General features: G+C 40.6%; 8 protein-coding genes across 9 annotated transcripts; 1 reads left to right on the top strand and 7 right to left on the bottom strand.

Moving 5' to 3' along the window:
* Positions 1-1,391: 1,391 nt before the first annotated feature.
* On the bottom strand, positions 1,392-2,001 carry LOC115563899 (uncharacterized). The gene has a single exon (XM_030387574.2). The coding sequence runs from the start codon at positions 1,923-1,925 to the stop codon at positions 1,587-1,589; it is 339 nt and encodes a 112-aa protein (XP_030243434.1). The 5' UTR covers positions 1,926-2,001; the 3' UTR covers positions 1,392-1,586.
* A 1,207-nt stretch (positions 2,002-3,208) lies between these two features.
* Positions 3,209-4,800, bottom strand: mex1 (midgut expression 1). The gene is made up of 3 exons (XM_089260027.1): positions 4,637-4,800; positions 3,971-4,576; positions 3,209-3,415 (listed from the first exon to the last, which is right to left on the bottom strand). Exons 2-3 carry the CDS (start codon positions 4,021-4,023, stop codon positions 3,220-3,222), a joined length of 249 nt encoding a protein of 82 aa, XP_089116153.1. The 5' UTR covers positions 4,024-4,576; positions 4,637-4,800; the 3' UTR covers positions 3,209-3,219.
* Positions 4,801-5,682: 882 nt separating this feature from the next.
* Positions 5,683-7,454, top strand: yellow-k (L-dopachrome tautomerase yellow-k). Its single transcript, XM_030387558.2, has one exon. The coding sequence runs from the start codon at positions 6,290-6,292 to the stop codon at positions 7,337-7,339; it is 1,050 nt and encodes a 349-aa protein (XP_030243418.2). The 5' UTR covers positions 5,683-6,289; the 3' UTR covers positions 7,340-7,454.
* Positions 7,454-8,973, bottom strand: LOC115563891 (BAG family molecular chaperone regulator 2). Its single transcript, XM_030387560.2, has 4 exons — positions 8,694-8,973; positions 8,233-8,253; positions 8,028-8,170; positions 7,454-7,963 (listed from the first exon to the last, which is right to left on the bottom strand). The coding sequence occupies exons 1-4, from the start codon at positions 8,939-8,941 to the stop codon at positions 7,587-7,589; spliced, it is 789 nt and encodes a 262-aa protein (XP_030243420.1). The 5' UTR covers positions 8,942-8,973; the 3' UTR covers positions 7,454-7,586.
* Positions 8,856-11,176, bottom strand: LOC149091388 (putative chitinase 10). 2 transcript variants are annotated; one of them, XM_089259160.1, is made up of 3 exons: positions 11,041-11,176; positions 9,735-10,971; positions 8,856-9,302 (listed from the first exon to the last, which is right to left on the bottom strand). In XM_089259160.1, exons 1-2 carry the CDS (start codon positions 11,063-11,065, stop codon positions 10,187-10,189), a joined length of 810 nt encoding a protein of 269 aa, XP_089115286.1. In that variant the 5' UTR covers positions 11,066-11,176; the 3' UTR covers positions 8,856-9,302; positions 9,735-10,186. The 2 variants fall into 2 exon arrangements, with proteins under 2 accessions (XP_089115286.1, XP_089115285.1); XM_089259159.1 differs by having other exon boundaries at positions 8,856-9,305.
* Positions 11,177-12,416: 1,240 nt separating this feature from the next.
* LOC115563886 (uncharacterized) lies at positions 12,417-13,470 on the bottom strand. Its single transcript, XM_030387552.2, has 2 exons — positions 12,748-13,470; positions 12,417-12,692 (listed from the first exon to the last, which is right to left on the bottom strand). The coding sequence occupies exons 1-2, from the start codon at positions 13,339-13,341 to the stop codon at positions 12,483-12,485; spliced, it is 804 nt and encodes a 267-aa protein (XP_030243412.2). The 5' UTR covers positions 13,342-13,470; the 3' UTR covers positions 12,417-12,482.
* Positions 13,469-14,062, bottom strand: LOC115563897 (uncharacterized). Its single transcript, XM_030387572.2, has one exon. It carries the CDS (start codon positions 14,060-14,062, stop codon positions 13,511-13,513), a length of 552 nt encoding a protein of 183 aa, XP_030243432.2. The 3' UTR covers positions 13,469-13,510.
* A 70-nt stretch (positions 14,063-14,132) lies between these two features.
* Positions 14,133-14,962, bottom strand: LOC149091389 (uncharacterized). The gene has a single exon (XM_089259738.1). It carries the CDS (start codon positions 14,798-14,800, stop codon positions 14,255-14,257), a length of 546 nt encoding a protein of 181 aa, XP_089115864.1. The 5' UTR covers positions 14,801-14,962; the 3' UTR covers positions 14,133-14,254.
* Between the last annotated feature and the right edge of the window lie 49 nt (positions 14,963-15,011).

Raw genomic sequence — 15,011 nt, forward strand, 5'->3', positions numbered from 1 at the left:
CGAATGGCACGATTTAAAATGAACTTCGTTAAATGATTTTCGCATGTTCTTGCACATAGATTTAGCCAAAATTTGGCACAATCATAGACTTGGCTGCAAAGTATCTGATTTTTTAAGAATCAACAAAATCGGAGCAGGCAGTGGGGAGATATAAACTTTTGCGATTTCAGGCAATTGTAATAGAGTAAGATGTACAAATTTTGGATATATGATAGATGAAGATCTATAGTAGCTATATCCCAAATTTCAGGTAAATCGAGGCACTGGTTCGACCTCAGGGATTTTTACAAAAATTTGTGTTATGAGCTTTTCTACTGAGTTCCGGCTCGTACCGAGATGCGCGGTAAGACATTATGTTTAAATATATGTATACTGTATACATATGTACATTTATGCCGTAGTTGTTGTCTATTGTAGATTGCTATATGGTGGGGAATCTGTGCAGAGTGCACAGCAGAGCCCTGTAGACTTGACGAATCATGTCGCTGCTAGGGGTCAAGCGGAGCTTCCGTCTTGGCTGCAATCAAAATGATTTGCATAAAGTTTCTTTAAATGCGTGATATGGTTCTTATATAAGTTTTATTTGTGTTCATAAACAAATCGAACTAACTGACTGATAAGCGCTCCAATAAAATCTATTAAAATATTTGTGAAAGTCACGCAGCTGATAAAATGTTATCTAGAGTTGGTGCAGTGAACTGACTCAAGGATTGCCAAAAATAAAAGCCGATAGCGCAAGATTTCAAGTGAAGCCAATCCAAGGAACCAACGAAATATATGTAGACAAAGAAAGATAATCCGGTGACTTAGCATAGCTAAATGAACGCTTAAACTTGACTTTCGTCAAATCCTGTCATAAAAGAGGGAATTAGGGACTCAGAGAGATTTTGAAATCTTTGTGGATTCAGGTAAATGTACTTTAATAACATCCAAGGCCACGACTTCTCTCTTTTTTCCAATTCTTATCAAACATTTATACTATGGCTAGATGAATTAAATGTTAATCAACAAACAGAGGGAGCATTGCTCCAAGCACTTACCTTAAATTGCAGTCAATTGAGCTGAAGATAGAATGGATAATAAAAGAAGATTATAATCAAGTACAAGAGTCTAGTATACTATATATAGACATATCATAATTAACAAAGAGAGGTAGTTGCACTTGAATTCCATCAGACCATTGCGTTTTATAAACTTAATAAACCTATGATATCATATAATACATACATACATAATATATACATATGTATATAATCTCATAACTCTCTGCTTCTCATTCAACAAAGGCCAACCATTTCTTTAGCTTTTTATGCACTTCCGAGCAGCTTTTATCTGCCCCAATTTTCTCTCAGTGCACAAAAATAAATTGAAAAGCTTTTGAAAGCTTTGAGTTTTATAATTTTGTGACGGGTTTTTGTATTGACTGTATTTGAAATCACCAATTGCATACTTAGCAGAACTTATTTGACTAATTCTTAAAAACTAGAGCATAAAATAGGGAAGCACTGCAATCGATTGCCAAATCGATTGCTTGATATCGATCACATCAGCAGCAATTCAATGGAACTTTCCGCTCGTCGTCCCACTCAAATTCTCATTGTGAGGCGTCGCGTTGGCTTCTTTTGCCCAGCCTCCCAGCGCTGACGACGCAGACGCAGCAGCTCTTCGCCCTGCCGTTCCTTGCGCAACTCCTTCGTGCTGGGCGACAGATCTGTGGCCTTGGGCAAACGGCGATAGATGACGAACTCGTCCTCCATTTCCGTGGCAAACAAATTCTGTTTGCGTATGCGCACTAGGCGCTTCGGTGTGGCTGTCAATGGCGCCTCATTCTCTGTCACCTGCTCCTCCTTGCTGCTGTCCAGCACCAGATCCTTGAACATATCGTCTATGGCAGTGTAATACAAGGTGGCGTTGGAGCTGGACATGGTTGCAAGAACCTGACGCTTGGCTGGCAAACAGTGAACTGTGATTGATTCCGAGACGAGTTTCGAGACGTTGTTGCACCTAAAAATCCATGTTCAACCCTCGATTCTTTAGTTTTTTCGACTACCTGACCAGCTCAGCCTAGACAAAGGCTAAATTTGTGTGCCTAACAGCTGCTTACAGATGAGAAAAGCAGTGGGTCATTTATGCCCTCTCGCTCGCTCTCATAGGTATTACCGTCTACAATTGTGGTTATACCAGCGGGATGTCTGCACTGTCTCTCTCTTACCTTCTCCCTCTCTCTCTCTCTCTCTCTCTCTCTCTCTCTCTCTCTCTCCCTTTCTCTGTATTCCACCCTCTAAGAATACCCTCATAAATGAGGTTATCCCTACGTCTCGTCATAAACATACTCTGTGTTTCCTTTGCCTCTCTCAAGACTTTCCCTCTGGTACATACACTCACTTCCTGAGGGTTTGCCTAATTGCTTTTGCGATTTGAAAGATTTGCACTTCAGCACTTTCTATTAATTTTATAAGTGCTATAAATGTTAGTTCAGATTAGCTATATACCCAAATTCGCATGAACCCTACAATAACTGATCGTTATAAAACCTTCATTTCATTGAACTCCCACTCTATAAAAATACCCTCATAAATAAGCTTGCAGCTATGATTCGTCATAATATCCAAAGTATTATCGCACTCAAGGAATTCCCTCTCTCTCAAAACATTGCCTAATTGCTTTAGCTTGTACTTTTACTGCTACTACAAATTAAATTGTCATAAATTATGATTCAGAGAAGCTATATACCAATATCCGTATAAATCTTATCATAAAAACTGTATCGAAAATTTATCTATATAAAATCTAGTCTACTTTGAGTTCGCTCTCCCGCACTCTATATTAGTGTATTATATAGGTTTGGTATAGTTTGCTAATTTGTGGTAATGTATAATTGCTTTTCCAATAAAAATATATGTCACGTCCTATGAATCACTTAGCGTGCTATAACAATGCTTATCTGACATGCAAAGCGAACCAATCACAGGCCTAGTCCGTTAGCGAAAAACAAAACCCCATATATATGGGCTATACCAACGATTCTGGCTCAAACAAGCGCAACAATATTGTTGATAAGGCCAGAAACCAATAATGATTAGATTATGTCCATGAGTGAAATGAAAGAAGTTATTGTTGTTATCTTTTTTGTCGTTTTTTCGTTTATTCGTCAACTAAATTAACTTATATTATAAATTCTTTGGGCGTTTTTATTTTTCTTCTCTATTATTATTAATTTTAGTATTCCTTATTAAAGTAATCGCGTATGCTTCTCTTCACAATGGGCAGCATTTTCTGGATCTGCTTTTGTTTATCATCGTTGCTGTCCTTGTTGTAGTAGACTGTGAAGTAGACGATCAATCCAATTATCACCAGGAGCACAATGAACGAGCAAATGATGCTCATTAGCATTTTACAAGCGCACGAACAGCAACTAGAGGAAAGAGGAAGAAACAACATTAGAAATTTATGTTTGAGTGGGCTAGGCTTTAGAGAACTATGACAAACCTAATTAAACACCATGGAGTTTTTTTTTTCACTTTGAGCTTCTCTGACTTTATTTATGGATATATACATATATCTTCGCTCCTATACTGACTAACGAATGTTTATACACCCTATAGACTTTAAAGATTATGAATCTTACCAAACAACAACAATAACAAGTTTTCTATTTATTTAATGGACCTAAACAGAAGTTCAAAATTATATATGTACTTATAGACCTTTAGAAGGTAGTAGCTATAGAGACTTAGGTTTCTGATAAACTTCCATAGTCGAGATATATCCTGATATATATGTATGGTCCAAAAATCATATAATATCCAGCTCCATACAAATGCCCGGAATATAACATATCTACGTTCTTTTTGTCACCTAAGTATGCAAATGCTATTCACACCTATATTGTTTTGGCGATCGCCTGAGTCACAATTGTGAAATATATACATATATATATATATATACGATATACATTTGAAAAACTTACCAGCAAACCACTTTGCCGGGGCACTTGAGGCATTCACACAGAGCGTTGCACATTTTCTATTTGTTTTCCGTTCACGTAAACCCGTCAAAAAAAGTTATATACAAGTATATTTATATATATATATGTAATTCTCTGTATATAGTATATATTTATATATACCCGGATTTTAACGATCCGTCGAGGGCCAAACCAAAATAACAACTGAAACGCACGGTGCCGACAAGTCAAGTTGTAGCATTTAGGCGTGAAAAGCTTTAATCATATCGGGGCACAATAAAAACACACATGCACACAGATAAGATGATATTGGTTAATCAGTGCCCCAGCCTAACGGAAAAAAGCTTCCCAATGTGGTAGAACTCGCTATTCCAGAGCTCGTGGAGTTGTGAGTGTGCTCAAAGCTATGTGGCATTCGCACTACTGACGGTATAATTGAGAGCCGTTAGATTGGCCCCAGCAATGTCGCCTTGTTGCACTTCAGGTTGATTATAGGCCACGCGCAGGAATTTCGTCAAACCAAATATGGCCAAACTCCCAGTAGTACAGAGGATTACCAATATCCAGACCACCCGACTGATAGCCAGCACAATTATCAGCTCAACAATGCTGCGAATATAAATATGCATTAGATTATAATAAATACTATATAATCGGCGTTCAGCGCACCCCAGAAAGAATATACAAATACTTCGTGCTAGCAGATACGATGTGTTCAAAACACAATGCAAACACATCGCAGTTAAGGCTTATGTTTGAAAAAATTAATGTATAAAAAAAAAAAAAAAATTCAATAATTTTGTAGCCTACATATTCCAAAATTTTCATGTGATTAATTTGGCATTTCATTATGTTCTTAGGAAAACTCTGGAAATAAACAAATGAATTGCGATGATTAATTGGTTTAAACCATCACAGATAAGACTGAAGTACAACATCGTAATATTATATATTTATATGTAATATATATACATATGTAGGCATAGAGAGTGAATTGTTTTGTATACACAAATAATATTTGGGGATCTACAAAAGCCCAGGAAACCTTTATCGCCAATAGTAAATAGAGCGCACTGGCAACTGGCTTAATTGCGTCAAAAGTTTGAAGAGTAATTCAAATTGATTTCGATTAGATATGAGCTTCATTAATGGCGCGCATAAATCAGGTGTGGTATATAATAAAAATAGAACAGCCATTAGGTAAGTAAATACAAGAGACGTGGACTCGTGCTTCAATTATGCATAAGAGATAATAAGAGATAACAATTTGTTTAAAGGAAATTAAGTTATGATAGCAAGATTTTGCAAAATATAATAGAAAATAAAGTTGTGACAACAATATATTTCAACACATAATAGAAATATATAGCTGATTTATAAATAAAAACTAATATAAATCAAAGCTAATATAGATGGCTCTAGAAGCAAAGGGAATGGCTCACTCTAATAGGTCTAAAATCTAAGATTTTAGTAACATCTAAACTTTATGAAAAAACATTCATATATATTTTTTTAATATATATATAACATATATATATAATTTTGCATACATTTAATTTTAACAAAATTGTTATTGGCATTCATTTTTAACAATTCGAAACGATTTTTAGATATATAAAAATATCTTACATATGACCTAAAAGTGCTTCTGTTTGCCTGCCTCTATATGACATTACAATTTAAAAATAATATAATATTTATATATAACATCAGTATATAACAGGTGGCTTATCTCTCCAATAAATATATAATTTAATAGATACCCTGTCAATAATGAATGATAATGCCACTTGAAATGAGTCAGTGTCGATTGATGAAAAATTTCCGTATCTTAGAAATACGTAAACAACATTGTCTTAGCAATCAGTGAAGCACCGATGATTTAATACTCTACACCAAAAATACATTGCTTCAAATCGAGTTCCGCTATAGATTTGATCAAACTTTGAACATGCTGCTTCCTTGGAAATTAGTTAAACAAGCTAAAACTCTATTATCAGATCATGTTTTTAACAAATAGTCTCATACCTAACTGTATATATCATGACAATACATATAGTCTGATCTATTTATACTACTATTACAAATTTCATATTGGTATATTGACATTTTTTGTGTTTTTTGTTGGTCAAAATCGCCGGTTGCGCCGTCTTACTTAATTTGTCGGCTGACACACGATATGCCAAATGCTGAGCTAGACAAATTTGACGAATGTCTTAAACTGCCTTGACTTGGCCAATTTCCATGCCATTTTCATTTCCATTTACAACGTAAGCAATGGCCTGTTTAGCATAGTTCCAGTTGCAGTCCGCTCGCTAAGCAATGGACACACAAGCGCGGCTCCGTCTCTACTTAACACTCTGTTTGCTGTTGAAGACAGCCAGTTCTGCAGGCTGGTCAATGTCTGATGCGGGTCTCAACGACTCCAGCTATAATGTGCGTCACTTGTCCACACACTTTGCGCGCGTTTTTCTCAGTGTAAGCGTGGAACACAATGATTTCCCCACATTGATCGAGGCACAGTGGCCCGTCTCCTATTTGCCCATGCGCACGGCCATCTATCCCAACAGAGAAGTCCACGCAAGCAGAGGACAGCTCGAGTCGGACTGCACGCGTCTGCAACAAGCGCATTGGTCACAGGTGGACAGCCTCAGTCGTCTGTGGGTCATGGACGTGGGCTGGCCCAACAGCGAGTGTCCGCCTAAGCTGTTCGTCTTCGATTTGATAAGGAACAATGCCGAGTTGCTGCGCATCGATTGTGGCCAGCACATTGACAGCAATGCCTCTGAGAGCCTAGTCGTGCAACTGGGACCCAAGGCAAGTAACTGCGAACTGGAACGCCATATCTTCTTCATATCGGATGGCCAACCGCATATCGTAGCCTACGATATACTGGAGCAAACCTGGCATCGGCGCGAACTGAAAAGCAACAAATATGAGAATATGAGTCAAACGTTTCCCATCAAACCAATTGACTTTACCTTCGGGCTGCAGGGCGAGCTGCTCGTCTCCGACCAAGATGGTGTGCTCTACAGCTCCACAAAAAGACTTCAATTGGAGGGCTCTATACACGTTTCCAACTCAAACTCTTTGCACATACAGCTAACGCGACTGGGCAACTTGTTAGGTCCCAGCCGAAGCATGATAGTGGACTACTTCGGAGCGCTGTTCTATGTGATGCCCAAGTTTGGTGCAGTTGTGCGTTGTGCTCATCTGACAAATTTAACCGCCGAGGGCAATGAAATTATATACCTAACTTCCAAAAATATACAGCAAATATTCTTCGGCATAGAAGACTCCGTCTGGGTTCTAAGCGATCGTGTATTAAAGCCGCAGGATATTTGTTACCCAGGCGTATTAAATTATGTTTAAAATAAGTAAAAAGTGAATGAAACTAACGGCATTTGGTCAGCTGTTTATGTTTACATGAACGTGATTATTATCGATTGCTGACTGGTCTGACAATAAACATCGATAAGATGCAAAACCATTTCAGATTCGATTTATTTGCGCGTCGGCATATTGTATATATATTTGTTTGCAAATTTTGTTTTGGTTTATATCGTTATTGCCTATTAACATAATTTATATTGGCGGCATATTTGTAGCTAGTAATAAATTAAGCGGTAACAGTTTGCTTATTCAGATAGCCCATTAGAGCCTGCAAACGTTTCTTGATGTTCTTCTGATCGTCAAGAGTGCAGCCGAGGAGAGCACTTTCAAATTTCTTATCGATTGGCCCCACATCCGCTTCAAACACAGTTCCCATACGTCCGTTCGGATCCATTGAGCTGCTGCAGCAGGCATTTAAGTACAGCTGACAGCGTTGCCGTCCGATAACTGGGTCACCCATTTTGATCATTGTGTCAATTAAGGCATTAATCTGACTGAGCGAGTCCTCCTGTGAGGCATCCCTCACGGTTCGCACGTTCAGATCCACAGTGGCCAGACGTGCACTAACGCGCTGAATATATAAAATAATCTCATCACGCTCTCCTGTAAACAGAAAATAGATTGGTATTATTTTGCTACAATACTCAATTCTCAATTAACTGTTTACCTTCGCTCATGTTTTGCAGCAACTCGTTGCTCTTGATGAGATCCATGGACATTAGGAGATAGTCCTTCTTCTCCTGTAAATTCAAGGCATCCTTACGAAACTTCTCCACGCGCATATCCAATTGATCTAGTATTGTAACAAATCTATAAATAAAGATACATTATTATCCACATATTTCTACACAATATTGTGCTTATTGTTTTACCGCTCGTTTGCATTGAATGGTCTGCCCAATGTTATTTAATGTTGATGTTGATGTCGTTGTGGTTGGTTATATGAAAAGAGAAGCAAAGATATTGTTAAATGTTAGATTGTCAGCTTATAGAGAAACTTAATGACACTTATCGAGGCACTCACACAAAGCTCTTTTTGGGCATTGTGTGGGCGACAATCGAATTCAAATTTGGCCTACCACCGCTCTTATATATATATTAATAATATTATCATAAGACATAACCAAATATGTACCAAATACAAAAAAAAAAAAGGAAACAATTAAAGATCTACGTAAGCTGAATAAATACAAAGTAGCACCGCGAAAATTTAAGATAGATAACAAAACAAAAAATTAAAAATCAAAATTTTAAAATTTAAATCGAAGGTTTCTGTTGTTGTGTTGACTAGAAGTAGATTTGTTTTGTATGGTATGTAGTTTGGAATAACAACCTGTCCAGCGCTTTACTGTCGTCGACCAGTCCATAGGAGACGTTCCCGGTGCCACTCGAAACGCCCAAGGATGTAGAAGCTGCTGCATCCGCATGCAAGCCTTGCAAATAATCAAAATTCATCGATGACTCTGAATGGTAAACGTTTGATGAGAATGCGCTGCTGTTGCTGTTATTAAGATGGTTATCGATATCGTTGTTTTGATGGTGCTCCTGCATGCCAAGTGCAATCGGAGCATCAATATCCATTTCCTGCGGCTGATCCAGTGTGTCACTGAAAACTGCTTTAGCCGCTCGGCTACACTGCCAGAGCGAACTGTACGGGGAACACACTTAAAAGATGTTCGACAATACTTCACTCCTTCACTCCTGCTCTTCCTTTTTCGCTCTTTTGCTCACGCTGTTACAGTTTCAAAGTTCCGGCCTTTTCAGTACAACTCGATCGGCCTTCTGGCTATTTTTTGGAATGTGTTAAGCTTTTTTTCGAGTGTGTGGGTTTGTTGTAGCTGTTGTTGCTGTTATTTAGGCTTCTAATATTGTTTATACTATAGCAACACACACAAGCACGCACTCACGCACTGGCACGCACGCATACACATACACTCACCAGCTGCTGCAAGAAGAGAACAAAAAGAACGTTTATTAAGTAAGTTTTAATTACCTATCGATTTGCAAGTTGCTAATATATGCGCCTGTCCATTCAGGTGAGCGCGCATATTGCTCATCATTTTCATCTTCATTATTATCGTCGGCGGCGTCATAATTCACATTCGGCTGGGCAGCCAGCCGAGGCTCATTGTAGCGTCGGCGTTTTCGAAATATCCCTAAGAAATTCTCCAGCATATCTTTTTTATTTTCTAACACACAAACGCACACATAGACAAACAAATAAACAACTAAAATGGACACTGATTTTGTTTTGATTTAATCTGTCGTTGCCAATTCATTGGCTAAATAGATGTTCGTAGAACTTTCCAGCAGCTTCTGGGTATCGCGCTCTGAAACTTTATTTTGATGAAGAATAATAGCCAAAAGAATTTACCTGATGCTTTTCAGCTGTTACCAAGTAAACTACTTTATTTTATAGTTTTGATTCGGCTTTGTAGCGATTTTTTTGTATTCAATAAAATTACTTTGTTTCTGTTTACTGTGTTGCTTGCCGTAAATCTTGTGTGCTGAGTTTTTGTAAGTACATATCTAAGCCATGCTTATCGGATTTAATTTAACTTGTTACTTCTTGATTTTACTATTCATTTATTTGCTGTATCTTATTTTACTTCGCTTCACAATTTAACATTTTTCCTTTTTAACAAAAACTTTGTCTAAACAGTGGTCAGGTTAAAACAGTGTGACCGTCTCATCGAATGTTCTGGTATTTTGGATGGCATCACATCACGACCAATATTAATCGACTTTACAGAACAGATACTTAGTATCGATTAATTTCTGCCGATACGATCACTCTTTTACGTTCGATATTGATTTACTTATGAACTAATGGCGCGGAAAATTTAAATCTCGCACACACAGCGCCGTGCGCGACCATTGACAGGTTTTGGTTATCACATCGAAGAAGTAGTAAAACGGGCACTGCTGCAACGTAGCATGACCTTTGACACAATAAATGAAGAATTCACAGCGCTGCATATGTGGATACAGATGCTGTCCATAGGCAGGGCAATGCAATAGCTCACTCGTAATATCACTTGGTGGCCTCACGGGCAGTGTATTCACTTCTAAAGTACATTTCGCTCGCTCCGGCAGATCACATTTGGCTGTGACGGCATTCCAATGCAACTCCTCACTGCACTCCTGCAGAATCGCCTGTCCGTAGTAACAGATGTAATAGTTACTACAACTAGACGAGCTGCCCACATAAACGATGTGATCACTGCCCGCCTGCGGCGTTAAGGTAGCACAATACTTGGCTGCATCTGTAATCATGCTATTGAGATTCTGCTCATTATTTGTGGGAGGAATGACAATATCCTCGTTCGTCTTATTCTGACATCCCGCATTGGCGGCCGTATCGCAAATTTTGTTCAGCTTATTGTAGAACATATTTGACGGGCACGAGGCGAGCACAGCGTCGCCATTGTCCTGGCAGAGATAAAACAGCCGACAGTCATCCGGATGCTCCACAAAGCTGCCACTCGCCTGATTCCTGCACAGTCCCAAAGAATTTTGCCTTATGCTCACGGAATTGGTGGGTTTACGTATGCTCCAATGGCTTCTCGCGGCCGTCAAACACGAAAGCAGCAACAGCATCAACAATTTGTCTAAGCGAAAAGAAAGGAAGAAAGTTGTAGTTTAGATATTGTAATTGTGAGAGAAATTTCAGGATCAACCTAGGAATTTACTGATACACTCCATGGCTTTGATCTAATGTGTGTCAGGCTTCAGTAGACCTCAATTTTATTCTAATTTCGTAATGCGCCAAGAACTTGGCATATATTGCGAGCGCATAGCATCAATATCAGAAAATTAAAATTTTTCCATATCGTGTCACAGTTTCGATAAGGCCTTTAACCAAGACATTCGCTGCCGCCACAAAAATATTTCTGCACTATTTTTTGCCACACAATCGATCGACATGTTGATTCCCCAAATGAAGCACATTGCGACGCGGCACGTTATTAACTTTACAAATGTCGATCCGAGAAGGCACAAGACCCAATACAGACATCAACTAGAGATTAGCTGAAATAGATTGCGTTCTGCTACAGTAAAACTTCAATTAATTATGTTGATGTGCTGTTGCTGCTGTTGCTGGAAGAGAGACAACACACGATTGTCCTTGGGTTAGAGAGTGCTCATATCGGTCAATCGGAGCTTTATCTTTCTCTAGCGAAAACATATAGATAGCTGGCCCATTTCCAATATCTCAATTTCCTACACGCAGTGACTAAACAATCGCATGTGATAGAAATGTGGATGTGCGACCTTGAATGAACCCGTGATCAACTGAAAAATGTGTAGGATGGCGAAATACCAGGTGATCTTACCCGAAGTTAAGCGAAGATTTCTAGCAACTTTTTATCACGTGCTGTTGGCAATGATCCATAGCTTTAAAGTAATCTCTCAATACCATGTTTTACAATGTAGACATATGGATAACTATGGTTGGGAATTTACCTTGATCTAATTGAATTTATCAGAGGAAATTCGTGTACACTAATTGAACATAGCTGATCAAGGTTTTTACTTGGAATTAAGCTCTACCAAGAGTAGAAACTGATCTTGCCCTAAAAAAGAACAATACAAAGAACATGCTTACCTTTAAATTAGTTGTAGCTATTTGATGAACTGTTACAAACACATTTATAAATATGATGTGATTTTTTACCTTTCTTCTAGAAGCAAACTGATCTTCCTGCGCTTTCTTTGTAAACATAAACAAAAGATTAGATGTTTGCCAAAAGAATAGAATGTTCTTCTAAATATATTGCTGATATCTTATCATGTTTTTTACATGTAGTAAGTCTTTTGACTCTACTACAGAACGGAAGTGATGTTATATTATGATGATATTACCGAAAGAACAGAAAATACATATGAATCATCATAGATAATGCATGGGAGGTTATTTACGAGTACCCTAAGAGGGAAAGTGAGCTAGTGACCTTCAATGAAAGGAAATTAGGTTCTTTCCATTTTTAACCATAAGTAGATTCAATATCCAAGCCCTAATGCATTAGCCAAGTCCAACAAAAAGCAAACGATCTTTCAGAGTAACATTTATATTTAAAGAATGTTTTAAAAAACTTAAATTAGAGTTTTAGTTTATAAATTAGACCAGGAGACGCTGACGTCCAAAGCACTTGGCCTGGGCGATCGCCACACAGGAGCGCTTCTCATAGTCCCAGCCATAGAAGAAGGGGCACTGCTGCAGCATCAGGAAGCCGTTGCGGCAGTAGTAGAAGTAGTTGCAGTTGTCCGGATGCGGATAGATGTCGACGGTGTGCTGCTTGCACTGCTCGCGCACGCTGATCGTGGAGCGCTAAGAAGAAGACATTGATATGATGTATAGATAAGAAATATGTCCACACACTCACCATGCAGTTGACCACCTCGGCCTTGTCGCACTTGGCCGTGTGCACATTGAAGTGCAGCATGGCGGCACAGGTCATGGGCAGGGGCTTGCCGTGATAGCAAATGAAGTACTCCGTGCAGGACTTGTCGTGGGCCAGCAGCACGATCTGGTGGGTGTTGTCGGTCGGTGGGCATTCGCTGGCCAGCACAGTGATGACCTTCTGGCTGCTGCCACTGCTTCCCGCTGTGGACGCTGGCGCAGCGGCTGTCACAGTTTCCGAGCTCACATCGAGCGCAGTGGAGGCTGTGGTCACAGTCACTGTCGTGACGGGCAATTCAGTGACTGCGATCTGTTGCACTTCGTTGGTCTGCAGAGGCAGACCTGTGCGGCAGTCCACCTCCTCCATGGGCTCACACATGGCCAGCTGCGCATTGAAGTAGTCGTTCTCCTCGGGGCACTCGCCCTCGAAGGAATCCTCGCCGCTGCAGTAGATGAAGTGGGTGCAGCTCTTGTTTGAGGCAATGAAGTTGTTGAGGTTGCTCTCATCGCACTCCTCAAAGACGTCCGCCGCCGCCAGGCCAAGGGCAGCCAGCAGGAATAGTAATAGATATGACATCACGTTGATGCTGCTCCGCTCTGAGAGGTAGTCAAGGGTAGACTAAACGCCGCAGCTGCCACGAGAAGCGATTTTAAAGCGAAACCCCAGCATAAAATCGAGGCTTATCAGAAACTCATTTACGCTCTGCGCTTGTCATGCGAAAATCTGAACGTTTTTATTGGTACTCTTACAATTGATAAGACTTTGAGCTAATGCACTGCCGCTGCGCCTCGCTGAAGTGGAAATGCTGCGGGCACTGCTGCAGCAGCAGATAGCCGGCCAAGCACTGATAGTAATAGTTATCGTTCGCTGGATATGGATAGACGCCATTTTGAGCGCTGCTCTTGCAGATCGCTTGAAGATTGCCTGCAGTTGTGGTGCGAGTGGTGCTAGTGGTGCTAGTGGTGCGAGTGCTGCTGCTGCTGGGTGTAGTTGATGGTGGGAGCTCTGTAATCCGGCTGCTGCTAGCAGTTGATTCTGTCAACAGCATCGTAGTTCTCAAGGTCGTCTGCTCCGTCTCCTGCTCGGGCTCCTCCACGTTGTCATAGCAAACGACGGGCTCGGAGCAATCGCCATTGCAGTAGTAGGAGTCATCGCCATTGCAGTAGACATACTCGCTGCACTCCAGATTGGGGTTGGGTATGCGCCGTATGATGACGCCCTCGCACTCCTGCAGGAACACCGCCTGCGCCCACTCCAAGGGCCACAGGCAGCTGAATGCCAAAAGAAGCTGCAACATAAAACGAATTGCGTTTCGCAACTGTCAACCAGCCGAGCTGACACCGGCTGCTTTATAGTAGTAGCCCCCGTGCCTTAGATAAGGTGATTAGCTCACAGTTTTATTTTGTATTAATTACTGTCATAATTGCCAATTAAAAGAACAACAGAAGCGACGAGAAATTGTCACAGGTAACAAGTGAGAGTGAGAGTCTTAATTGAAACATGTTCGCGGCAGCTGATCCGCAATGCGTCCGCTGCACGTGCCGAGCTGCTCGCTGTAGGCATAGCCAATGGGGCACTGCTCCACTACCAGATAGCCATCCACGCAGTAGTAGTAGTAATTGCAATTGCCCGGATACACGTACTTCTGCGTCACACCTCGCCGGCACAGCCTGCGCACATCGGTGCCCGGTGCTGCAGTTGTGGTAGTGCTGGTAGTGCTGCTCGTGGTGCTGGTAGTGCTGCTGCTGCTGCTGCTGCTGCTGCTGCTACTGTTGTTGTCAGCGTACTCAATGCTCGCTTCATTCCCATCGCAGGTGTAGCTCAGGTCGCACAAATCCTCTCTGTCGCAGAACTGGGAGCTGTCCTCGTCGCAGTAGATCAGGCTGTGATTGCAGTTGGGTCGCGGATTGTTGATGTAGGTGCCGGCCCCGATGCCATTGCATTCCGGAAAATCATCGGCTGCGCTGAGCCAAACGCTGCCCAGCCACAGGGCAACGATCAACGTTCGGATGTCAATGCCTAAAGATTTGCCCATTGTGTGCGACAATTCCCCGCCTGTGCTTAGCCCTTTATACGTTGCCCCATCAAAGATTGCCGGCTAAATTAGTTGTATTTAATTAGACGACTCATGTTCCTGCAACTTATCAATGGAATTGTGAGCGCTTATCAACTGGAAAGTTTCAGCGTGTAAACCTACATACATACATCCATAGATGTCTTCAGGCATTACACTGTGCAACAAGTTT

This window comes from Drosophila navojoa, chromosome 4 (genome assembly GCF_054131105.1).
Source record: "Drosophila navojoa isolate 15081-1374.11 chromosome 4, UAZ_NAV_1.0, whole genome shotgun sequence".
NCBI lineage: Eukaryota > Metazoa > Arthropoda > Insecta > Diptera > Drosophilidae > Drosophila > Drosophila navojoa.